Here is a 25049-nt window from a genome sequence, read left to right as displayed (position 1 = left end):
ATACGGTCAAACTTGAAAAAAATCTTCTAAAACTCAAATTTCCATCTTTCTGCAAAACAACACAAATCAATCTACGGACCTCCGAATTCGATTTCGGGCATACGCCCAATTTCAAAATCACGATACGAACCTATCGGAGCCATCAAAATACCGTTCCGGGGTCGCTTTTACAAAAGTCAAAGTTTGGTCAACACTTTCAACTTAGACTTCTTAGTCATGAGCCAAAGGGTCCAAATCAACCAGAAACCTTCCCGTAACGAAACTAACCAACCTCGCAAGTCATAAAACCACAAATGCACATGTGTGAAGCATCAAAAGGAAAAACGGGGCGCAAATACATAAAACGACATGTCGGATCGTTGCAGGGGAGGGGCTTAGGAATTAGAGCTATCATACCTTCTAATTAGTTATTGCAAAATTTGAGGAATCTCATTGTTGCTACTGTTTTTGTGCTATTGCAGACGACTATGAAGCCAAGTCTAGAATAGCCATGGTTACAAGAGCCATGCATTCAAATCACTAGAATACGATTAACCACTAAGTTCAACTTTAAACCCACAATCAACGTGCAATATTTCTAGGTTTATTTACATTTTCTCAATGAAAAGAAGAGTATCGTTATTGGGGCAAATATTAAATGCACCATATCGCTTTCCAAATTCCAATTAACTTATTGGGCGTGGCAATTCACTTGTTTATTCAGTAAAATCAAAAATTGTATGAAAACATCATTCACATCCAGTAATAATCGACAACTTAAAAAACTGGATGGAAGGACATTGTAGTGTAAAAAATAATATTAATCTAACTTAAAAAGAAGATAATTTTGAACAAAATAAACTTGGGTTTTATTTGGCAAACACATGTTTGACCATAGATTTTGCCTACATTTTGGCAAAATCCCAAATTCCAATGGCCAAAATATCACTATTATATTTTTTAAAAATTACCCCAAACTTTTTTATTTTATAAAAGAGCCCACAATTTATTATTTTATAACGATGTTGCTTCGTCTTCTCGGTCATCTGATAGTGTATCATGTAATTCATTATAAAAATAATAATTTTGTATCAAATTTATTTATGTTCAGGACTATGGTTTGCAATAATACAATGAATGTTATTGATAATAGTACTGTTGGGTATTTGTGATAGTTTTTAGAACTTGTGGGTATAAGTCATATTTCAAGTTTTTCCAAACTAAACTTCACCCAAAACAGATATCCAAACACATTTTCATCTTTAAACTAAACTTTACACAAATCAGATTTTTCAGAATAAATTTGGGAATCTATGGCCAAACGCTAGCTAACTCGTTGCTACCGGGAAGCATTGAATTTTTATTTTATATGTATGGGTAGTTAAGTTTTTAAGAAGGGTATATTAGTAATTTAATTTTTAAGTTAAAGATAATATATATATATATATATATATATATATATATATATATATATATATATAGATCATGATTACCCAAACAGAGCCTAAAAGTTGGATATAATATGTCGATTTTGTTGACGGTCTTATAAGTAATAACTAACATTTAAACAAAATCTAAAAGGTGATTCCCTGAATATAAGAGGACTAATTGTTGTTTTCTAAACTTAAGAGCAAGTTTTAGCATAAGACTTCCATTCCCAAGGCCTATCACTATCAGCCAATCGGGTGCGTACATTACCAAAATTTCAAACCTCAAGGATCTATTTGTAACTTTTCCAAACTTCAGGTGCTCCAAATGAATATAATCACTTTATAAGAACAAGACTATAACTAGCTCTGGTGGTGCTCAACTGTCGTATCCGTCGCGCCGTTCCCGGAAAGGTAATCGGAGTACATCAGAACGATAAACACTGGACAGCGAAAAGTAGAAACTAAGGCTTTTTCGTCTTTCAATGTTACAGAGGCGCTTGTTTTGCACGAGGATTTCGAAAACCATTTTCCAATCAAACCCCGGACATAACCAGAGCAAATGGAGTGTAAAGCAAGTTTCAAAGTCCAATTTCTCAGCGGCATTAGAAGAGATAAGTACTTTCATCTCCGACTCTGATTTCATCGCCGTCTCATTGAAGAATACTGGGGCCTACTCTGCACCCTGGCAGCGTATTCTGCCAATTGACACCGCACACACCGCCTATCTCAAAGCCAAATACGCCGCTGAACGGTTTCAGGTCCTTCAGTTCGCCGTTTGCCCTTTCTCCATTAGAGGTTCCAAGCTCATCGTTCACCCGTGCGTTACTTTTAACTCACTCATCTCTCTCTCTCTCTCTCTCTCTCTCTCTCTCTCTCTCTCTGTTTTAATTTTTAAATTTCAAATCGCAAGATTGTGCTTTTAATTAATTTTCTGTTCAATCAGTAGTAATGTGTCTTTAATTAATTTTCGCTTGCGTGTGTGAATTATCTACTGAAGAGGTTACAGTTAAATGTTGGGGCACATTGGAAGAAGCATGTTTTTTTCGCATGTGCCAGCTGGTCGTGCATAGAAAAAGAAGATGAGGAAAGGGTATTGTGTAGATGCAGTAGTATATGCAGTTTTCTTCATCAGATTTGCATCATTATTTTGAACTTTCAAACCCCAGAAAATCTCACATTTGCTATTGATTCCGGGGATTTAAAAGGAGAAAGAAATGTGGCTGAAGGTATCTTACCGGAAGAAATAGGATAAATGGTACTTTTTGGTTTAGAACTACAGATGGTATAGTGCTGAGATTTCGTAATGTTGCTTTCTTTGTAGCCTAATAAACACCATTGGTACTTCTCATTGCTTGAGAACATAATTTTGAGTGTTAATAGTCTTTGTCTGCTCTTTACAGTTTGGATTTCTTTTTCCCAAACCCTTCAAAATCTTTTTGGCAATTTTGATGGTGGCACAGTGATATATCTACATAGGCATCAGATGTCCGTGATGGTGGCATCAGTAGTTGTTTTATGGTGGCTCATAGAAACAACTTCACCCAGTTTTATGAATGTTTTTCTTCTTCTTTCCTTTCATTTTAACTCTGGTTGACGATTATGCTCAACTTTTTTTCAACAAAAAAAAAATGATAATGAAGAAAATGTTGTGTTCGCTCTTTCTTGTGTTAGTTAGGTGCTGGTGTAATTGAACTATTTTAGATGAAAGATTAGTGGCTACACTTATAATTTCTAAGTTGAAGAATGATGATTTTGTCTGGAAAAAAAAAACATGAAACGTGAATAACAAATGTTTTGTGCTTTTGGTGCAGATACAACTTTCATTTGTTCCCTCGTGATGAGTTAAAAATAGGGATGCCTTCTTATAGTTTCTCTTGTCAATCATCATATTTGACCTCTATGGCTCGAGAAGGTTTTGATTTCAATGCCTGCATATATGATGGTAAGCTGAGCTAGACCGGTTTGAAATGTAATGCATCACTGACATGTTTCCGTTAAGTATTCATTTTGACTTTGAATCTTAATTGCTTTCATTGTACTCTTTTTTAATAATAGTTGTTACTGTTTTCTCCTGCATACCTTTTGCTGCCAGAGTAGCTTTTGACTGAAAGCTGGAATTAACCTTCCTGTCCCCTACCTTTCTTGATCTGACAGGCATATCATATTTATCCAGATCGCAAGAATCAGCTGCAATAGATAGAATTGGAAATGCATCACATATTACCTGTACAGTGCAATCTCCATCAGGGCATACAGTTGCTGATTCCGTATTTGCAGAGAGGATCAAATCTCGACTTAAGCGTTGGATAAGTGCTTGCAGAGACACCAACAAGAAGCCTGAAGGTGAGCAAAATGGTATTGATTATTTTTGTCAATCCAACTCTTCTCTGCTCTCTCATTTATACTCGTGACATCTTCCAGATGCTTTAATCAGTTCCTTGAGAAAAATTGTCTCGGGAGATGAAGTATATGGATCCAGACCATGCTTGAGCATAGATGTATGCAGTGAACGTCAAGTGCACCTTGTGTTGGAGGTTTCTATCTTGTCTCTTTTACCTTTTGAATTATTCTCTTGAATTTTGAACCCCCCCCCCCCCCCCCAAAAAAAAAAGAAGCTAGAGATGCTGTTTATGGTAGGTTACAATAATCCAAATTTGATTATGTCTGAACAAGGATGTTTTATTCTTTCAATTGTTGTCAATCTTGAAGGTCCTGCATATTCCATTATATTGAATCAAAAATCACTTGAAGTTTAAACTGATATTTGTTGAACTTTTATATTGGGTCAGACACTGAAGGATTTTGTTGATGTCATACCTTTACTAACCCCAGCAAAGGGAGGGACGACAATGTCTGTTCGAGTTGTTTTGACAAGTTCAGAAGAAGACAAGATTCTTTTACAGGTAATTAACTAGCTTACAGTCTTTGTTTGTAATGCTTGTTAATGACTCATTTCCTCCTCTGGATATTGCTTTATACTCACAGAAGGAACTTCAAAATGAGGAGAAGGAGCATAATAAGCGCATTCGTGGCTTTCGAGAGGTGATCGATTTGATTTCCGCTTCTCAGAAACCCGTTGTTGCCCACAACTCTCTTAATGGTCAATCTCTAAGTGGAAAATTTTGCTCATGTTAGAATTTGTGGCTCCCATACCTTTGTGATATTTACACATGTTGTATTTTCTTCGGCAGATTTTACCTTTGTCCATTCCAAGTTCTTAGCTCCATTGCCATCAACGCTGGATGAATTCAAAAGTTCATTATGTGAGGTCCTCCCAAATGTACTTGATGTCAACCATCTTATGAAGGAAATCAGCCCTCTGAAAAAAGTGAACAATTTGCCTGCAAGTATCTCATATTTGAAACAAAGATTTTTTGCCCCTATTGATATGGAGATATCTAACCAAGGCAAGTACCCCCAACATCATGAGTCGCGAGTTAGAACAATCGTATTTCCACCTTTCTTTATAACAGGGAGATCGGTTTTATGGCCCATTACAAGTGTTATTTGAGTTATATAGCCCTTTTCACGGGAGATCGATAGAAATTAATACAGGAGATTAGTAAATAAAATATATGTAGGATCATTTTTCTGCAATTCAAATTGTAACTGGTTATAGGAGATCATTTCCTCCTTTATAACGTGGTTATGCTTATAAACACTTGCAGCATGTAGCCAGCGGGAAATGGCAATATTCCTGTGAAGGAAGTTTTCCTTCTTGCTAATTTATTACAACATTTTTATGTTTAAAAACCTACCTATTCTAGATTCTCTCTCATCTCCCTCCACCCCTTCCCCAAATTTTTCTCTTTTAGTTATGTTGCTAATTGGACTCCACTATTTCTGGTTTTGCATGTAAAATTGCCATTTGGTTTCTTTTTCAACTGTTTAGTTCAATTCTAATCAATGTTAAATTACTTACAGCAGCTGAGGCCACGGAAGTGAAGACTCTGGGACATGATGTTTTGAAGATAAGCGAATTGTTTGCGAAGCTGTACTCCATACTAAGAATTGCACCAAAAGCTCCTGAAGCTGCTGAGGGCCATTTGCCTGATGCAATTGAATGCTACTTAAACTTGTTCAACCCTTGCTTTGCCAGTTCTCATGGTCTTGCTGATGAAGGTGTTAGTGTGTGGACTGATAGTACTAGAAAAATTAGTATTAAGAATCTAGTTTTCCTATGGGGATTCAGGGGTGGGACATCTGCAGGACAGCTGAAAAGCCTCCTACATGGTTCACATGAAGTTCTCCATAATGAATTTGATGTTAGGCTAGTGGATAAAAGTTGTGCTGTAGTTGTTTTTGGGAACCCTGGCTTTTCGGAAGTCCTGTTGCAGCTAATGGATTCTGGAGGTATCTGTACTAGTATCCTGAAGGAGATGCTGGCAGACGGCCTGACAGCCGCAGGTTATGAGGCGTACCAAAAAGTCTGTGAGTTAGGTCTATGGGAAGCAGATTTGGCCAGTTCATTCGAAAGGGCTTTGGAAGAAAATGATAGCTTCTCAGAAGCTCACTCACAGGAGCTTCCAGGGATATGTTGGAATAATGATGAAATGATTAACCTGGATGACCTTTAAGACAGCTCCTTAAATCTGATTCATATCTAACATTACAAGAGCCAAGAGAGGCTGCTTTCTGGTCAGTGGCGAGTTGATATACTATGATCCTATAGATTTTGTTGGTGGCCTTTTATTGCCATTGGAGATGTATGCAGGAATCAAATTGATAATTGATGCATCAAATGGAGTGAGTAGCTGCTGACATGGAACATTCAGCCATTGAATTTAAGTAAACAGGTATCCTAAGATTGATGGCATTTGCTTCTTTCAGGGTGGTCATGTATTTTTTGGACGATGAGATCTTAGGATAGCTGAATGTTGGAGGATAATTCAGTAGAGTGGCATTATTTGGTGTAGCAAAGAATCTGTTTATTGGGTCGTCGTTTTCCTTTTCCCCCTTGAAGTTCTTGCCAAGTTTCTAATCAGGTGGTGTATGTTTGAAGTTTTAGAGTTTGCAAACATTGAGTGTTTGCATGTGAAGCAAAAGTGTAATGAGATTATTTCCATAATGTCTTTTTCTCAGTTGATGTCTAAAAGCCTATCCAACGCTCTTTTTGAGCATTAGACCATTGTTAAACAAAACATAAATAATTCAAGCTATCAAATATATGAAACTATGCTGATTATGATACTTTTTATCCTTTGTGTCTTTGTGCTTTAATGTTCAATTATACTTCCAGGGATGCCTACGCTACTTTTTTACGCATGAAAAGCCAGATGGGATTTTTAGTTTCAGTTCTCAAATATCAAACTAATCAAAAAATGTTCTCCAAATATGGAATGCAAGTGCATTCTACATACTGCCATAGTTTTTCTTGAAACTCTTCATAAGATATACACCTCTCTTTATCTTGATATCTAGTTTCCAAACTTAGTGAAGTCCCCATACCCGGTAACCCAGCCTCAATTTTTCAATTTATGAGCATTGTACACTTATATTTATCTTGAAATAAAGCAAAAACAGAAGACGGATAAGACGAACATATTGATAAGCAGATTAAAGGTGTCCTCACATCGCATACACACTTAAGAGATAAATTTACACCAATTTTTACTTTTAGGGGGATGATTTTGATTATTTTATTAGGTAATCTTCTTTAACGTTGAGACCTGAAAATTGCAAATCTGGAAGACGGATTATGTTCAAATTTTGATACTCCATTAGACTTTATGGCACGTTTTACAATATTTTATTGCAAGTTGAATCCAGAAATGCCAGAAGTGGAAGCAGATCTCGCAGCAAACAGCTAGCTTTGCTGCACCTGCTCTTCTTAGTTAGCTAAAGCTAAAACTGTTGAACATTTGCACGCTGACACGAAAAGCAAACTCAAAAAAGAGTAGCTCTGCAGCAGAAAATCGAAAAAAATGGCAGCGATGGCCTTGAAAATTACAATAAACTCTAATCCCAATACCAACGGTGTACTTGCGCCTCCTCCGAACAAGCTACAGGCTCATCTTTTACCCTCAAATCAAAAGATTTTTGGCCGAAGAGTCCTCGGGAGTACACCTCTCTCATTGAAACGAAGTAAAAGGAATTGGCATGTGCCACTTCGAGTTTCGAGTTCGAGTCAATCTTCCGCGTCAAACCCCTTTGATGTTGTCATAATTGGTGCCGGAATCATTGGGTTGACCATCGCCCGCCACTTGCTCCTTTCCTCTGATCTCTCCGTCGCCCTAGTTGATGCTGCTGTTCCTTGCTCGGGCGCAACTGGAGCAGGTAAAAATTTATCGATACTTTGACGACCAGACCCCAAATTATTAGATATTGGAATGAAATGAGTCCAAATAGAGCGGAATGGATAGTGAGGATTTATATGCCGACCCAACTAGCTTGGAATGGAGTAGTAGTAGTAGTTATTGTTGTTGTATAGTTGACCCCAACTAGTTAGGAATCAATGTCTAGTAGTAGTTTTGTTGTTATGGTTGTATTATATTCTTATCAGAGGCGGACTACTCAGGATTTGAACTTTATTAGTTCCACTTCAAAATCGTACCGTAGTTCATTTAATTTACTGCGTTCCAAATCTATCATTTATACTAAGTGGGATTTTTAACACATACAGGATCTGAGCTTTCGGATGAACCCATATCTGTTCGCCCCCGATTCTTATGCGTGCCGTCTTGGCTAAATGCTGTATATATCTTTAGTTGCACATGCCTCTAATCACGAAACTGATATGATCTAATATGCACAATGTACAGTTTTCCACAAAGGGTACAATATCAGAGTGGGTGAATCAAGTTTAAAGTCTTTGACTCTTTTAATCCACATGCTTAATACAACGAGAATTAACTCAAGTTTATTCAAATTCACGAGCTATGCCAGTGTATTGATTGTAGTTAGATTACCCACAAATATCAACTGAATAAGTATGGCAATGGTAAGTCTTTACACCTCTTACATTAGAAGAAGTTAATTTGTTTTTTATAATAACTATTTAAAGTGTTAACATTTAGCGTTTCAAATTTCTTCATAAACTTCTCTAAGGTAGTTGAACAAGTTATAAGCTCTTATTCTCTCACCCTAGAAATTTGGAGAACATCATCTGCTGGCATGTCATTTTAAGGAGGAACTTATCGAATGATATTCTATTCCTACTGTTTCCGGTGTCTTGACTGATTAATTGTGGATTTTTCTTTACATTTTCGTTGGCATTTGAGCTGGTTCTAGGTCAAGGATACATATGGAAGGCACACAAATTGCCAGGTACTGATAAGTGGAAATTAATGATGAGAAGCCATCAATTATGGGAGAGCCTAGCCAAGAGCATTCAACTTCAAAGCATGGATCCTTTAGAGGTACTTGGCTGGAAGAAGACAGGTGACTTAATATCCTTCTATGTATCTGCCTTTCAGTTATTCTACTTGCCGCTGTTTAGTCAAGGGGCTTTAAGCGCATAACGCAACTAAAGTGTGGGCTTAAATAAAAAAGGCACATTGAACTGAAAAAATAAAAAAATATATTTAATTTGGGAAAAAAGTAACAAATTCATTCATAATATTTTCCTTAACAGCTAATATACCTATTATATTTGTTGTTTAGTGCCGGTTGATTAAAGACAGAACTCATAGGCAACAAGGTGCACGCCTTAGTGTCTTGTCTCATATTGAAGTGCAACTTAAGCAAGGTGAAGTGGCCTCCTTGAGCTTTTCTCAGCTTCAGGGCTTAAGCGGCCTTAAATGAGCCTTTGACAACACAGAGTCAACTTACATTAACTCTGTACTATTTAAGACTTTAGCAATGAATCTGGAAATTTATCATGTTATATGTCTTGCTATTCTGACCAATGTGTTTCTGAGTGCTACTTAAGCAGCCCAAGGGGTTAGAATATGATCGAAGAATCGTGAAATATCACATCATTTTCCTGTCTTTTAGAAGACATTTTCAGTACTGAGGAGGTCTGTTCCTCCTTAATGGTACACATGCTCAATTGTAATTCTTTTTCCTTTTTCTAGAACGCTCATTTACAAATGACAAAAGGTGGTATATTCTAGGACATCAGTCTGGAAGATTTTTCAGGTCTGAGACAATTCTGGTAAATGCAAAAGTTAAAGTCACTTCATATTTGTCTAGTCCTTCTCTGTTTAATAGACTTTCTGCAACAGAGAGCCCAACATTCTTTCAGTCTGTTCAAAATTGCTAGATTGGCGCTCATTCTTTGCAACTCCGCACCTCGTGAGCTAACTTTTGGGGTTGAGTTAGCCCAAGGTCCACTTTCTTAACATGATATCACAGCCACATCCATTTTGTTCTTGGTTTACCCAATATTAGACCCCCATGTCATGTCATTCATGCTCCAATTGGCAGGGTTGGTGTGCAAGGGGGGAGGGTGTTAGATTGTCCCATATTGGTTGAGGGAACATGTTGTTGTCTCCTTGTATGGTCTTGGGCAATCCTCATGACTCGAGTTGAGTTAGGCCTAAGGACCATTTTCTTAACAAATATAATGTGGATTTTGCTTTATACTGTTCATTTGAAGGCATGCTGACCAATTTATTTGGGACTGAGGCGTAGTTGTTGTTCATTTGAAGGCATCTTTCACCTTTTTTTTTCCTCCAGTATACATCCTTTTTTTGTAAACACAATTTAGAAAGCAATTCTAGTTGATATCTCATGTAAAGGGATGGTATGGAGTTTGCTCTTCTCCTGCCCTTCCCTTATACCTATCTCACGTGCACAGGCTAAACAAAACCTTTCTTCTGTAATAACCGTTACTATCTCAGTCCTATCATATTAAAGAGTGTAGGGGAAACCACTGAGTGAAGTTCTTATTATCTGGCAGGAAGCCTTTTAGTTAGTAAAACAGCAGATGAGTCAGCAATGTTAAGAAGGAGGGTAGAGGAGCTATCACAGGAGGGGCTGAGAGCAGAGTTCTTGTCCACCAATGACTTGCTATCAGAAGAACCAGAACTTGTGCTTGAGAAGGAAGGTGGAGCAGCTTTTTTCCCTGATGACTGCCAATTGGACGCTCACCGTACTGTTGCATTTATTGAGAAGGTCTGTTCCCTTGCCTTCTTTCTCTCATTCTTCCTTCTCTTCCACTTTGGTTCCTTCTTCAGGAATAATCTTTAGTGTTCTTCTCTCCGGGTTATCTTACAATTCTTATATATGAAATTATTTAAGTCGTTGATCATTGTCCAGGGTAACAGGCGTTTTGCTGTTGAAGGGAGATATGCTGAATTTTATCATGACCCAGCTATTGGATTAGTTAGGTTTGGCAGTTTCCATTTTTATTGATGTTTGAACTATTACTTGTCCATGTAATCACTATATTAATAAATTTCAAATTCAGACCTGAAAATAGCTGCGAGGTTGGAGCTGTTCAAACTTCCAAGACTACATTGCATAGTAAGAAGGCTGTTGTAATTGCAGCAGGTTGTTGGACTGGGTCTTTGATGCATGACCTGATTAAGCAACCAGACATCGAGCTCGATCTTCCAATAAAGCCTCGAAAGGTTTTGGATAAGATGTAACATGCCCATTGCGTTGTTTTTTTTGTCCCATTTGTTTTTTCGTCTTATTATCTTTCTTTTTTTTTGTTTGTTTGCTAACGCACCCGTAGTGGGTGTGTTTGTCATCTTATTGAAGAAAGAATAAAGGAGTAAAAGAAAAAGAGATTTAAATATTTGGTTTAAGAGAAACCATTATTTGTTGATCTTTTGTGGATCAACAAATAGACCCTTGTGGTCCGGCCTTTCCCCTGACCCCGCGCATAGCGGGAGTTCAGTGCACCGGGCTGGCCTTTTTTTTTTTGTGGATGCACAATTTTTAGTCATCTGTCTCATTGCTACAACCAAATGGCACATAAAGTGGAAGAAGGGGATGCATGGAAGTGACTACACTCATTCACATGCCGATGCTCATATACCAGCTCGGACCAGACCATTACTGATATCTCTTATTTCACTCTCGTGGCTCCATTTGCCATTGTTTACATCATTGTCACTATATTATAAACTTCATTTTCTTCTCCTTGGGGGGGGGGGGGGGGGGAGTTCAATTGGGAGAGTTATATCTGATTCATGGTTCTTCACATGCATATGCTAGTTTGTAAGCCACCATTTCTTACCCTTGCCCTCTCTGTTAGTTCAGAGCATTTCTTTAAATTCAGCTGATTCCTTGTTTTGCCTTAATAAGTTTTCAGAGCCTGCAATGTAAGCAACATAAATCCATACAATACTTTAAAGTAAACATGTGATGTTTTGTGGATATGTAACTCGATGCTCACCTGATAATAGTACGAACTATACTTTCGTTTGATCCCCTGCCTCCCCCCTCGAGTGAACCGCTTTATTGTTAATTCATATTTCCGTTACTTCTATGGAGGGATTGCTAGATAACCCAATTGGGAGAGTTATATCTGATTCATGGTTCTTCACATGCATATGCTAGTTTGTAAGCCACCATTTCTTAACCTTGCCCTCTCTGTTAGTTCAGAGCATTTCTTTAAGTTCAGCTGATTCCTTGTTTTGCCTTAATAAGTTTTCAGATCCTGCAATGTAAGCAACATAAATCCATACAATACTTTAAAGTAAACATGTGATGTTTTGTGGATATGTAACTCGATGCTCACCTGATAATAGTACGAACTATACTTTCGTTTGATCCCCTGCCTCCCCCCTCGAGTGGACCGCTTTATTGTTAATTCATATTTCCGTTACTTCTATGGAGGGATTGCTAGATAACCCAAGTTACAAGCTTATTCGGAAAAAAGAGAGAGAGCATAAAACGAGAAAGAAGAGAAATGAAATCAAAAGTTGCTCCATGACTTCTTATATCAGCATATGGCATCTGTATTGATCCACTTCCTTTATCGCTTTAACTGGTTATTAACTTTAAATAAGATATCGTTTTACAAGCTCAAGCTACAAACTCTCAGAAGTTAGAAGAATTCGAATCTCATAATGGGCTGTCTGTGCGTCATTCTAAATCGGGCCTTAAACGAATCCAAGATTGTCAATGAGTGTCCTTACAGTACTGTCTATAGTTCCTAAGCCTATCCAGCTCAAATAGGGAGATCAGTAAGTGAATATCAATATAAAAAAAGGTGAAGACAGTGGACATAGAGAGAAGTATGTAATGTGTAATGGCAATTCCATTACACATTCTATATATGGATCTACCTCCTTTTTTTTGGATCAGTAGGATCTTCCTCCTAGTCATAAGTTTTTCTCATGAGACCTTGTTCCTACTTGTCAATAGACTCAACCTTTAAATATTTTATATTCATATATTTGTGAAGCTAAATTTTGCCTCTATAAGCAGGGTCACCTGCTTGTGATAGAGAATTTCAAGTCGTTCAAGCTGAATCATGGAATTATGGAGGCAGGGTATGTCAACCATCAGTCAGCAACTCTCAAAGCTACTGCATCTGATTTAGGACCTGTCTATAATGCACAAGATTTGTCTGTTTCAATGACAGCAACCATGGATGCATCAGGCAGTCTTGTCCTTGGTAAACTATATCCCATTGTTGAATTGTTTGTCCCTCCTTTCTTTCACCCACAACCAATATGTCTAACGCAATTAAGCTAGATATGGATAGCTCCAAGCTCCATTGCACCCCCTTCTTCCGTTATAATGCAAAGGATTAATTGCTTCTTGTTTCTAGTTTTTCTCTCTCTAAGGGGTCGTTTGGTTGGGAAACAAGTTATCCAGGATTAATTATCCCGAGATTGTTATCTCACCCTCCCATAGGGATAAAAATAACACTACAATCCCGGGATTAGTAGGGATTGTTATACCGCGATTTTATCCCAATCAAACGTGGGATAAACTCATCTCAAATTTTATCCCTGGATTAATTATCCTTTATCCCTCGTACCAAATGAGCCCTAAGTTCATTAATTATTCACTGCAATTAAAGTTTTTCTTTAAATTAGTAATTAAGCTTATTTCCCTATCGATAAAAGACTGTTGATAGCCAGATCAATGCACTATCTTTTAGGAAGCTGGTCAGCATGCAGGAAAGAATGTCTACCTACTGCAGATGCTCCTTATGTAGAAGTCTCTTGTTTAAATTGCCTCATCTTAATTTTTAAAATTTAAACTATTAAATAGGGGACACTATCTTTTTTTGGGCCAAGCATGTGGAAATATGCTATTACAGAGTGATACTGAGAATTGAAATTAAGATCAGTTAAATTGTATAAAACTGTATTATCTAAAAGCTTAAGTTGCTAAAGAGGTGACACTTTTAGTTATTTATATAGGTCTACCACATGTTATGTAACATAGAGCTTTGCCTAATTTCTGATGTACTTCTTTGAAAGTATGGACAATCCAGCTAGGATATATCATTCGCTTTATGTCTTTTCTAACTTTGCTATTTCATGATATCTAGAGCCGTTTGGACAACTACTGGAAAAAGTTGTTCCAAAACATATTTTGGTGAAAAAGTTAGTGCAAGAAAAATGTGTTTGAATTGTCGTAGTTCTTTGAAGATTTGTGGTCTTTGTTGAGTGGAAGAAAGAGCTTTTAAATTGAAAAACACCCTCAAAGCTTCTCCCAATTGAAAAAGCTTTTCTGTAATAACTTTTCGCAAAATCTCCTTTTAAAAGTCAACAAATATATTTTTCAAAAAAGTTTCAGAAATTTCAGAAACGATCAACGTCTCATGCTGTGTAACTATGATAGCTGGAGGCACTTGTCCCATCTTTATGGTATCTGGTAGTCCAATTATATTGAATAAAATCGTAATGGAAGAAGGAAATATCCATTTTGTGCTATCTTTTATGTCATCTTATTATCTTTCTGTCCATCTTTTTTGTCTTATAATCCAAACCCTTTAAGGTAAGTGTGGTTTCTATAAATGTGCACTCATGGCTATTCACCAAGATCTTTTCTTACAGGGAGTAGCCGACAGCTTGTTGGGTTTAACACAGAGGTTGATGAATCTGTCATCAATCACATATGGCAGCGGGTTGGGGAGTTCTTACCTGCTTTAAGAAAAGAGTCGCTTGAGGATTTGCGTCAAAGCGGAGAAATTAGAGTAGGATTGAGACCTTACAGTAAGTGAAAACCAGAATCTTTTGACTTGTTACTTCATGACTGAACTACTAAAATAATGCCGAAGTTGTAAGCATGCTCATGGGCTTGGCTTTATTTTGATTTAGTTCCGGACGGAAAGCCTGTCATTGGGCTTGTTCCTGGATTTTCAAATGTGTTTCTTGCTGCCGGGCATGAAGGAGAAGGACTGTCGCTGGTACTTTTCTCTAATCTCTTTCTGAAGATGAACTGTAAGACATTTTTTATTAGAAACATACTAGTTTTCATTTTAATATGAGTCCGCTTTTCATACTGTCTTTTCGAGTTCTTATATGCTTCTAAGTTGAACTGTAATAATCATAGTCAATGCTTCTTCTTACCAGGCTCTAGGAACAGCTGAAATGATTGCTGATATGGTATTGACCAATCCTTGTAAAGTTGATCCAGCACCTTTTGCGCTGCTAGGCCGGTGCTTCCACTGAGCAGTGAGCCCAATGCAAAGGTTGAACACTTATGAAGCCTAAATTTAAAAGCTTAACAGTCTCAAGGTTATATCACATCCTTATGTAACTGCTCATGATGTTGCATTTTGATTATAGCTTTTTGTCTATCATTTCTGTGCAATAACTGAATAGTGAGAAATTACTACAGTTTTTACTGGATGTGGATTTCTCAAAAGATAATGTAGCAAGGATAAGTTGATGAGTTGTCTTTGGGATGCAGTTCTTAGGTTCTGAATGAACTGATGATGTAGCTTCTATTGATAGAGACATGCTGGAACCATCCCAGCAGAAGACTCATCTTCCCGGCTCTCCAATCCTATGGCTCTTATGTAAAAATAAAAAAGCAAAATGCTTTTGATGTGATTGATCTCCTTATGGATTTAGTGCTTGCAATGCTTCATCTCGAGCTCTATCTGTTATAGCTCATGCATTGTGCATTTAGGGTCATTTGTTCCAGCTAGGAGTATTTGGGGTTGGGCTAAAGTTGGGCAGTTTTGTTGGCCCAGATTAACCCAAGCTATTAGATGGGTTAATATGGGCACAAGGCCTGCTCAACCACCCATCAATGAATATGTTTTTAGCCCAACCGCTTAAGTCCAGGGGTTGAGCAGGTTACACTTTTTTGGGATAATTTTGTCCCTAGTTTTACCTAAAGTTCCTTTAACTCTATTCTGTATAAAGGAAATAGTAAAGTGTTCTTCACGTGGTTGTGCTTCTTATAGATAAAACGCTCTGAATGTCGTAATTTGAGTTATGATATGTTTTAGCTCTCCCTGTGTTTATTTGGAGTTGAATTTTCTTTTTCTCATTAATTTGTCCAAACCTGTGTGAGCTTTAAGTACTAGATACATGGTTAAGGCTTTTCCATCGGTCCTTTTCTTTAAGTAAGTATTTTACACTCACTGATACAAGAGACTTGATGAGACACACTTCGACAGATATTTTATAATTGTGATTACATGGATATGCTATTAGGTATCCCTGTTGCTGTGATACCCTGGCCTGATTTAACATTGGAGACTGTAGGGTCCAGAAGCTTGTACGGGATATTGGACGGCCCCTGTCTGTTCTTAAGTTTGGAATCTGCATTTCTCTCCACTATCCTTTTATGCACTTCGTTAAGTTCCTCGGCAAATTGCTCTAACCTTTGCTTTACCCATACGTCATCTATCCAGTTTGGAGATTGTCGTTGACCCAAGTATACTTCATCAGATGTATGCGCTGACAGTACCTCTAATAGCGCCAAATATAGGGTAATCTCAGACCTGTTGGGTAACATGTTGAGAAAGAACTTGTCTGGGTCATGGAGAAACTCTGCGTACTCTCTTGTCCCTTCCATCGCGATGAAATTCCGACATTTGGTTGGGCGATTTAGTGGATGACCCGCATATTCATATTGTCCCAAGTTAACTGAAGCATGAAGACCTGAGGAAATCCATATAAGGGTTGTGAGAGCCTCTACTAGGTCAGAGACGGTAGTCATTGAGCTCCACCATGTTTCGTTACACTTGTCTCCATGACCAATTTTCCTAATCTCTGACCACCATTCTTGGATCTCATGGTCAGATCTCAGGGAATTATCATCCTTGTAGAAATATCGACAAAAGTCTGTTACCCATCTCTTGGTTGCTACCCAGATTTCTAGTCCATCTGCACCATATGGATAGTCTTCAAAGAGAAGCTGAACCCCAGCCAGGCATTCTGGGTTCTGGAAAGCCAAACCTCTGCAAGTTTCGATTAATGTGTTATTTTGTGGTATTTAGTAGTTTTAGCTATAATGTACATCAGCAGATTTAGTGGTGATGGAGGAAAATGTTTTCAGATATTTACTTTATCTAAAATAAATGGTGGAAAATGTCTAAATGTTTTACTTCAGGAAATCATTCTGGGATCATTTTCCATGTTTGTTCTAATGTAAAATTAGGTGAAATATGGTAGTAATATACAAGGTGGAAGATAGCATATGAAAACAAATGGTGTTTTAGCGATAATATTTTAGTATGAAGATTTAGAGTCCGTTTGGATTGGCTTAAAAAAGGTGGCTTTTCAACCGAAATAGCTTTTAAGCCAAAAAGCGATAAGTTGGTGTTGCCCGGCTTATTGCTTTTAGCTTGTTTTAAGCAGTTTTTGACTTTGCCAAACACTGAAAAAAGCTAAAAAGAGTTTAAAAGCTGATTTCACCAGCTTAAAAGCCAATCCAAACACCCTCTTAGTAATAATGTCTAATTGTTGGTCTCAAGATATGGAGCAAGAATTGGGATATCTCTAAAAGTTGACGACTTCAATAAGAGTTTGGATATCATTAACACAATGGTTTTCACCAATAAGTGAAGAAAGTAGTTTTCTTTCTTTTGATGGAAAATATTTTTCTTGGAGAAGCATTTTCAACAATTCAAGATAACCGAACATTGAAAATAATTTCAACAAGAAAACATTTTCCGCATACCAAACACTCATTAGGGCACCAAGTTCATATGTCCCGCTAGCATACCTTTTCACCAAATCACCAGGGAGGCTTTGTTCATCAAATCTCCATTCCTTATAGAGTGAAGAAGATAGCTCCATCGAGGCTTCTCCAGAATAAAGGGTCTTCTCGAAGATTCCTCCAGCTTTTAAGACAGTAATCCGAGCCAGTGCATTAGTATGCATAGTGTCCTTGAAATGAGGATCCAATAACCGGTGAATCGGGTGCATAACACTCAACTGCCTTCTGGTGGCAATAATGAATGGCTCTACAACTGCATGAGTTTTTAGCCTACAAATTCATAATGTCCATGAGTAATGTGGAAATTCAATGAATTGCTACTGCTACATGATTTTAGTAATATTACCAGTGGCTGATTAGCTGATGATAACCAGAGTCGTTTACTGCCACATGAACTTTAGCAAGCTGCCATAAGGCTGCCTCTGATCCATTGGTCCCTGGACGAAATACCCTGTGGATCTCAGTGCCAGATGACAGCCCTGGTAAACTTAGTTCTATTGCCAATGGCTTTAGCGTGGCATCGTCCTTTAAGAATAGCAAAGTTCTGGATGCATAGGCACATACACCATTTTTGTTTATTTTTCCTAAAAATGGCATGAGGTAGTCATGGTGGTCCAAGATGAAAATCCTCCATTGGTTCATTGCCTGCAGCGTTGAACTGAACTTATTAGGAATTTTGAATGTTTGTTTGTTCAAGCTCTTTCCAACTAAACATTTATGATTATTGCCTTTGGAGGATATTTCATGGGTATACTCTATGCTAAAGTATAAATGACGATGTAATTGGTCTAGAGTACGTACCTCTTGAAGAGTGAGGCCATCAAGGTTTTGTTCTATGTGTGATCTTCTTATTGAACTCCATATTCCATTCTTGCTTCTCGGTGGAAAAGCCTGTGATGTCAAAACCATAGCATCAAACAACATATGAAACTTATAACACGCTTATTGTACAAGCTTGCATATAAGATGTGTTAGAGTGTCAAGTGCTGGTGTGTTAGAATCTTGATTTAGTAGTGTTGGCTGTTAGTGCTAAGTTGGTCTCTCCTAGGTTAAATAGAAGATATGAATTGTATGTTACACCTACAAAATAAGTCTATTATATCTTACTAATGTCGAATTATTTATTTATTCTCTTACTTTCTCTTATTTTTCTTAGGAAAAAGGGTCAAATTTGTCCCTGTACTATTTCGTAATTGAGCAACTTTGCCCTCCGTTTAACTTTTGGTCTAATATTATCCCTACGAATTGGAGAAATCTCGTTTTTGCTCGACTCCTAAAGGAGCTCCAACCTAAGTGTAATTTTAAACCATAGTCAAAATTCGGACCTTTTTCCTCAAAGAATTTGGACACATGGATTTCCCCCATTTTATGTTGGAGCTCTATTAATAACGGGCAAATACGTTGCCAACGGAAAGGACATGGACGGTCCAAAAATATAACGGAGTACAAAATTGAGAAAATTCAAATAGTACAAGGGCAAATTTGGATCTTTTCCCTTTTTCTTATATGTTATCAAAGGCTCTGTGATATTGGTAAGACTTAAGTAACTTCTTCTTACTGGTAACTTGCCAAATTTTCTTTCTTTTGCGCAATTTTACTAGCGACAGCATACTTATTTCTGGTGATCAAGGTACTATGCCTTTTTCCTGTTGACCATATCGGCTACACTATGCCTCTTCCTACTGATTGCTCAGTCGGCACTACCTCTTTCCGACCTCTTCTGTTCACTATTCTAGTCATCGACCCAGCAGCAACTTTTCAATAAAATTCTAGCAATCGGAATTTTTTCAACAAAATTGCAAAAAAGAAAGTTGTCTCGAAAGACCTACAATCTCTTGGAATTCACGTTGACCTAACCAAAAATAGGACACAATGGAAGAAAAAGATCTATATGGGCAATACTTATTAGTTGGGACTATGTTTTAGCCACGTTATTACATTTACTTTAGGTCTTATATTTTGTAGGAGTCTTTTAGTTATATATGAGATATAAATCAGAAGAAAATATAGAGAACTATTATTGTTGTTATAATTATTATATGGGTTTAAGATACGCTTAAATGGATCGGCATGATCAGCGAGAGAATTCATATAACCGACCCCAATTTACTTGAGATTGAGGTGTTGTTGTTGTTTGATAAGAAATAGACCATGGGTTCAACTCAACCCCAATAAGCTAGCTCATGAGGTGAGTACTGTCCGAGATCATATAAGGAGACACAACTATTTCCTCCACCAATATGGAACGCTTAACACTCCCCGCACGCCCAGAGCTGGATATCTGGAGTGTGGACAATATAACATGGGGGGCCAACACTGGGTAAACCAACAACAATAACAACAACAAACCCAGTGGGGTATGGACAGTGTTTTAAAAGGCGTTTTCGGGGCGAGGCGCCCCCAAGGTGATGGTGTGGGGCGAAAATCTCAAGAGGCATACGCCCAGCAATTCGGGGCGTACGCGCGTTTGAGGCGTATTTTTTAGTGAGGCGTAAGCCTCGGAGACTTTTTCAAATTAAAACACAATTTGTTAAATAAGTCCTTCATATAATACCCAAATTCTCAAAAGTCAGCTTGGTAATTACTCAAAATTTTTTAAAAGGGACTTAAATGTATTAAATTTAAAAGTCAAAACCTTTTTTATTGATTGAAGCCTAATTTATTCCCAATTCTTTATCTTGTCCGCTAGTCTGTTAATATCTCCCAAAGGCAACGAATATTCAATTTTTTTTTTACAAATACAAAGAAAACTTCATTCTTCTTCATAGCAGCAAGTTCAAAGTTCAAATTGCAGGTTAGTCATCCTTTTTGTTCCTCCACGTAGAAAACTTTATTCTTTTCGACTCAAGTTATTTGTGCTTGTAAGTAGCGTATAATAGATTGTTTTGACTAGTTTTTTGTGGGGTTGAAGCACATCTATATATATATATATATATATATATATATATATATATATATATATATATTACATATTTATAGTTTTCTTCAATATTTATGTAATTTTACCTGTTTATAAATATTTACTGTAATTATATTATTTTATAAAATATTAAAAATTAAATATCTATGGGACTTACGCCCCGTGCCTCGGGGCTTACGCCTCGCTGAGGCATATGTAAAACGCATCGCCTTACGCCCACGCCTTTTAAAACACTGGGTATGAGGAGGGTAGTGTGCATGCAGACATTACCCCTACCTTGAGGGTAGAGAGGTTGTTTTCGATAGACCCTCGGCTCAAGGAAAGATGAAAAGAAAGCAGTAGCAACAAATAGTAATAACAGCAAGATAATAAGAAAACAGGCGGAATGATCAACATGTAGTAATAGAGATCTACCAATAATAGAATACAAAGCTAACTACTAATATTGCTGGTATGGGGAAGACACACACTCGACTACCTACTAACATTCTATCCTAATTCTCGACCTGCACACCTTCCTATCAAGGGTGATGTCCTCAGTGAGCTGAAGCAATACCAAATCATGCCTAATCAGCTCTCCCCAGTACTTCTTTGACCTACCTCTACCTCTACCTCTCTTCAGACCCAGCGAGGCCAACCTCTCACACCTCCTTACTAGGCATCTGTGCTACTCCTCTTCACATGCCCAAGCCATCTAAGTCTCGCTTCCTGCATCTTATCCTCTACCGAGGCTACTCCCACTCTGTCCCGAATATCTTCATTTCTAATATTAGCAATTCTGGTATGCCCGCACATCCATCTCAACATCCTCATTTCTACTACTTTCTTCTTCTGGACATAGGAGTTCTTGATTGGCCAACGCTCTGCTCCATACAACATGGTTGGTCTAACAACAACTCTGTAAAACTTACCCTTAAGTTTAGGTGGCACATTCTTATCACATAGAACACTGGATGCGAGTCTCCATTTCACCCACCCGCTCCAATATGGTGTGTAATATCATCATCAATCTCTTCATTTCCTTGGATAATAGACCCAAAGTACTTGAAACTATCTTTCTTAGGGATGACTTGTGTATCAAGCCTTACATTCACGTCCGCTCCATCGGTCTCGTCACTGAACTTGCACTCCAAGTACTCAATCTTGGTCCTACTCAACTTAAAACCTTTAAACTCCGGAGTGTCTCCAAACCTTCAGTCTCGCGTTAACACCGCCTCGTGTTTCGTCAATCAGTACAATATCATCCGCAAAATAACATACACCATCACCTCCCGTTGAATGTGGTGCGTCGGTGTGTCCAACGCCAAGGCAAGTAAAAATGGGCTAAGAGCTGACCCCTGGTGCAACCCCAACACAACTTGAAAGTGGTCTGAATCCACCCTACTGTCCTCACCCATGTTTTAGCTTTATCATACATGTCCTTAATCACCCTAGTGTAAACAACAAGAACACCCCTAGCCTCCAAACATCTCCATAGAATATCCCTCGGGACTTTGTCATATGCTTTCTCTAGATCAATGACTATCATATGTAAGTCTCTCTTCCTCTCCCTATATTGCTCCACCAACCTCCTTACAAGGTGAATGGCTTCCGTAGTCGAACATGAACCCGAACTGCTTTTCGAAAATAGACACGCTCCTCCTCACCCTCGCTTCCACCACCCGCTCCCAAACTTTCATAGTGTGGCTCAGCAGCTTGATACCCCTATAGTTGTTGCAATTTTGGATATCACCGGAATCATCGTACTTCACTTCCATTCCTAAGGCATTTACTCTGTCCTAAAGATGATGCTAAACAACCCAGTGATCCATTCCAAGCTTGCTCTACCCACGCTCTTCCAAAAGTCTACCGGAATTTCATCTGGCCCGGTCGTTCTTCCTCTGCTCATCTTACGCATAGCCCCCTCGAACTCCCCAATTTTAATACGCCTTCAAAAACCAAAATCGCGACGACTCTCAGCGTGCTCCAAATCATCCAACACAATACCCCTGTCCTCCTCTTCATTTTTGAGTTTATGAAAGTATGTCTGCCATCTACGTCTAATATGCGCCGCTTCCATCAGTACCCTGCCATCCTCGTCTTTGATGCACTTCACTTGATCCAGGTCACAGGCCTTCCTTTCTCTCGCTGGGTAAACGAAGAATAGGAATGAACTTGGCTCTTATACTATGATAAAGAAATACCTCTAACTCAATCCCAAAAGCTGGATCATGAGGTGAGAGTTGCACATGACCATATAAAGAGAATATTTCATTTCCTCTACCACTGTGAGGCACTTAACATATTGGAATTCTCTGACGAGATTCCAGCGACCAAGTACTTTTGAACAAGATTCTGGGGGTCAAAACTTTTCCTTTTGCGGATTTCCAGCAAGTTTCCTGTCAACTATTTAATTTTCTTTGCATCCAAGACAAACAAATTCAAATTGGCTTCCATACTCAAAATTTGAGGAAGCGTGTTAGAATGTAAGAGTTAGTGTTGTACGTGTTAATTTAGTCCCTAATTGGTTAATATAAGACACGGACCTATAAATAGGCATGTTTTGTATTCCGTTATAATTATCCATTTAATTCGCTTTCCTTCTTTTATTTCTCATAAAATGCATTCACTGTCATCACGAGAAAGCACTTATTTTTAGTACTGGATTTATTTTTGCATTCCCCTGTAAGAAAATTATGAAGTTTCTGGTTACGCTTATTGTAATTCGCTTTAGGAAGCAAAAGCATATTAAGCTTACCTGCAAACACTGAATTAGAGTTGCATTAATTCCTGCAAGCATCTGACGCCCAAACTCCTTATCATCCTTCCATGCAAGTTCGTTCCCTGTGCATGAATAATCCAGACATGAAACAAAACTTGTCTTGGAAAAGAAAGATTCAATAACCTTCTATTCAAAACCAGCATCACCTGTAAATAACTGAGGCATTGGAAACTTTGCTGTGTAACCTTTGATCCCACGTTCAGTCTCCTTGAAAATCTCTTTTGGTAGATGAGTTTCCAGTTTCCTTATCATCCATTCTTCCACCCCTTGGCTTTTCTTTCCCGAAAATAGCTCTTTGATTTCATTGAATGACTTGAATTGGTTGGTTTCTTCTCTTAACATCGATCCCCCCTGAGAAACAACATAGTGCAAAGAGGCCTGGATAACTTTCTTCGCAATCTCTGATAGTTTCTCGGGGCTAAATCTTTCATCTGGAGGGATACAGCTGTCTATCTTGAACATCCCCTTCTCTTTTTCTGTTCAAAGAGTAATAGTTTAGGAAGAAGAATATCATAGTCCATGTTATTTCTGTGACTAGAAAGTTATACTAGAGCGGGAGAGAGATTTCTTGCCTGAATGAATATGTGGTTCACCATTTTTTCCTCTCCTTGGATATGGATAAGAAACTGAACCTCCTAAAACAGGCCTTTCCCCTCTCTGAGGATCACCGAGATCATTATAGAAATCGTAGTCATAAACTCGATGCCATTCTCTAATGCTCCCTGCAGTTCCATCTCCTCTCAAGGTATCAAGTTCTTGTTTCCTCAGTTGCAGGAGACTATTTGGTGTTTGGCTTGGAAGATAACACTAAGCATCATAAGATGATCAAAGGCACTACATATCTTTTTGTTGAAAGATCTACATGAGAAATGTTTTATACTCACAGTGTTTGAGAAAAAAATCCTTGCTGTTTGAATTAAATGATTGGGATAAATCCAAGAATTGCATTCAAAATGAACCATCTGTCTGAATATAACTTGGAGAGATATTGATTGAAGAAAAAACTTGTGTTTGTGCTGGTTCCAGATGACAAAAGCTCCTGGAAATCCAAAATCTCTGTCAACCTCGAATGTCAATTCATACTGAAAACCTCTGTTACCATTAGGCTTGTTGTGGATACGTTTCCCATGATTGGGGTGCACTTCTTGACTCAGCTTCCCTTTCCCCGTACCTATCCAAATAGAGGAGCAAATCTATTGTAAATTATGAAAGAAAAACTAGTAATCATAGTGTCCATATATCAAAGTTGGCTTACTTGGGTCAATTTTAGAGAGACTGTATAGTTGAATACGAATAGCTTTTCCAAGACTTGATTTTGCAGGGCAATGTTGAATGATGATTTCTCCTTTAATGGACTCTGTATGTTTCTTGCTTTTGGCCAGTTGAGCCTTCACACTTCCTTGAAAACCATTCAGACAATCAATTATCCTTGAATGTTCCATCGTTTTCTTTAATTGATATTTGGGGTCAAAATGTTGTCGTTGCACTATCAGAATTTTCTAATATTTCCCCTTTGTAAATGATATATGAGAGAACAACATCTTACTAGGCGAAGAAAGTTAGTTATAGCTTGAAATTTTAGCATTGCATCAGATTCATTGCCTTGCTTTGAGGTTTCCTTTCAGGTGCTCTAGCAGACTAGTATATACTTTAGCAGTAAAGCTTATTGTCTAATCTAGATGCTTATAAACACGAGCACTTAATATGACAGTTTTTGAAAAATCATGGGATCATATAGAATGGGCACAATAGGATAAAATAAACTTATTTCATTTGAAGTATTGGAAGGTTGTTTATTTTCCCACCATTTTATCACAAAGTACAAGATGTGTTATCAAGTTTTACTGTTAACTTTGAATAGGCAACCAGCTTATTTTCGGAAAAAATAATTATCTTTTTCATTCCATGTGCTATATATCTAACC

The 25049-nt window shown here is 37.8% G+C and overlaps 3 protein-coding genes across 7 annotated transcripts; 2 read left to right on the top strand and 1 right to left on the bottom strand.

Moving 5' to 3' along the window:
- Nucleotides 1–1759: 1759 nt before the first annotated feature.
- On the top strand, nt 1760–6606 carry LOC104100501 (poly(A)-specific ribonuclease PARN-like). 2 transcript variants are annotated; one of them, XM_009607740.4, is made up of 8 exons: nt 1760–2226; nt 3221–3351; nt 3564–3752; nt 3831–3943; nt 4199–4312; nt 4395–4509; nt 4601–4816; nt 5337–6606. In XM_009607740.4, exons 1-8 carry the CDS (start codon nt 1892–1894, stop codon nt 5984–5986), a joined length of 1863 nt encoding a protein of 620 aa, XP_009606035.1. In that variant the 5' UTR covers nt 1760–1891; the 3' UTR covers nt 5987–6606. The 2 variants fall into 2 exon arrangements, with proteins under 2 accessions (XP_009606035.1, XP_009606034.1); XM_009607739.4 differs by having other exon boundaries at nt 5334–6606.
- A 314-nt stretch (nt 6607–6920) lies between these two features.
- On the top strand, nt 6921–24490 carry LOC104100502 (uncharacterized). Of its 4 annotated transcripts, none has more exons than XR_011412513.1 (10): nt 6924–7685; nt 8640–8789; nt 10252–10466; nt 10611–10681; nt 10762–10924; nt 12735–12924; nt 14321–14479; nt 14585–14673; nt 14840–15004; nt 24152–24490. XR_011412513.1 is itself a non-coding variant. In XM_009607743.4 (9 exons), exons 1-9 carry the CDS (start codon nt 7334–7336, stop codon nt 14854–14856), a joined length of 1440 nt encoding a protein of 479 aa, XP_009606038.1. In that variant the 5' UTR covers nt 6921–7333; the 3' UTR covers nt 14857–15322. The 4 variants fall into 4 exon arrangements, 2 of the variants coding, with proteins under 2 accessions (XP_009606038.1, XP_009606036.1); XR_011412514.1 differs by lacking the exon at nt 24152–24490 and adding an exon at nt 15180–15322; XM_009607743.4 differs by lacking the exon at nt 24152–24490 and having other exon boundaries at nt 6921–7685; nt 14585–14707; nt 14840–15322.
- On the bottom strand, nt 15806–24567 carry LOC104100503 (linoleate 9S-lipoxygenase 5-like). Its single transcript, XM_009607744.4, has 9 exons — nt 24381–24567; nt 24010–24296; nt 23698–23932; nt 23272–23601; nt 23102–23187; nt 18246–18335; nt 17791–18089; nt 17451–17714; nt 15806–16683 (listed from the first exon to the last, which is right to left on the bottom strand). Exons 1-9 carry the CDS (start codon nt 24565–24567, stop codon nt 15915–15917), a joined length of 2547 nt encoding a protein of 848 aa, XP_009606039.1. The 3' UTR covers nt 15806–15914.
- Nucleotides 24568–25049: the final 482 nt, after the last annotated feature.

The sequence above is a fragment of the Nicotiana tomentosiformis genome, chromosome 1 (assembly GCF_000390325.3).
Source record: "Nicotiana tomentosiformis chromosome 1, ASM39032v3, whole genome shotgun sequence".
Taxonomy (NCBI): Eukaryota; Viridiplantae; Streptophyta; class Magnoliopsida; order Solanales; family Solanaceae; genus Nicotiana; species Nicotiana tomentosiformis.
This window is presented reverse-complemented; position numbering and strand designations above follow the sequence as displayed.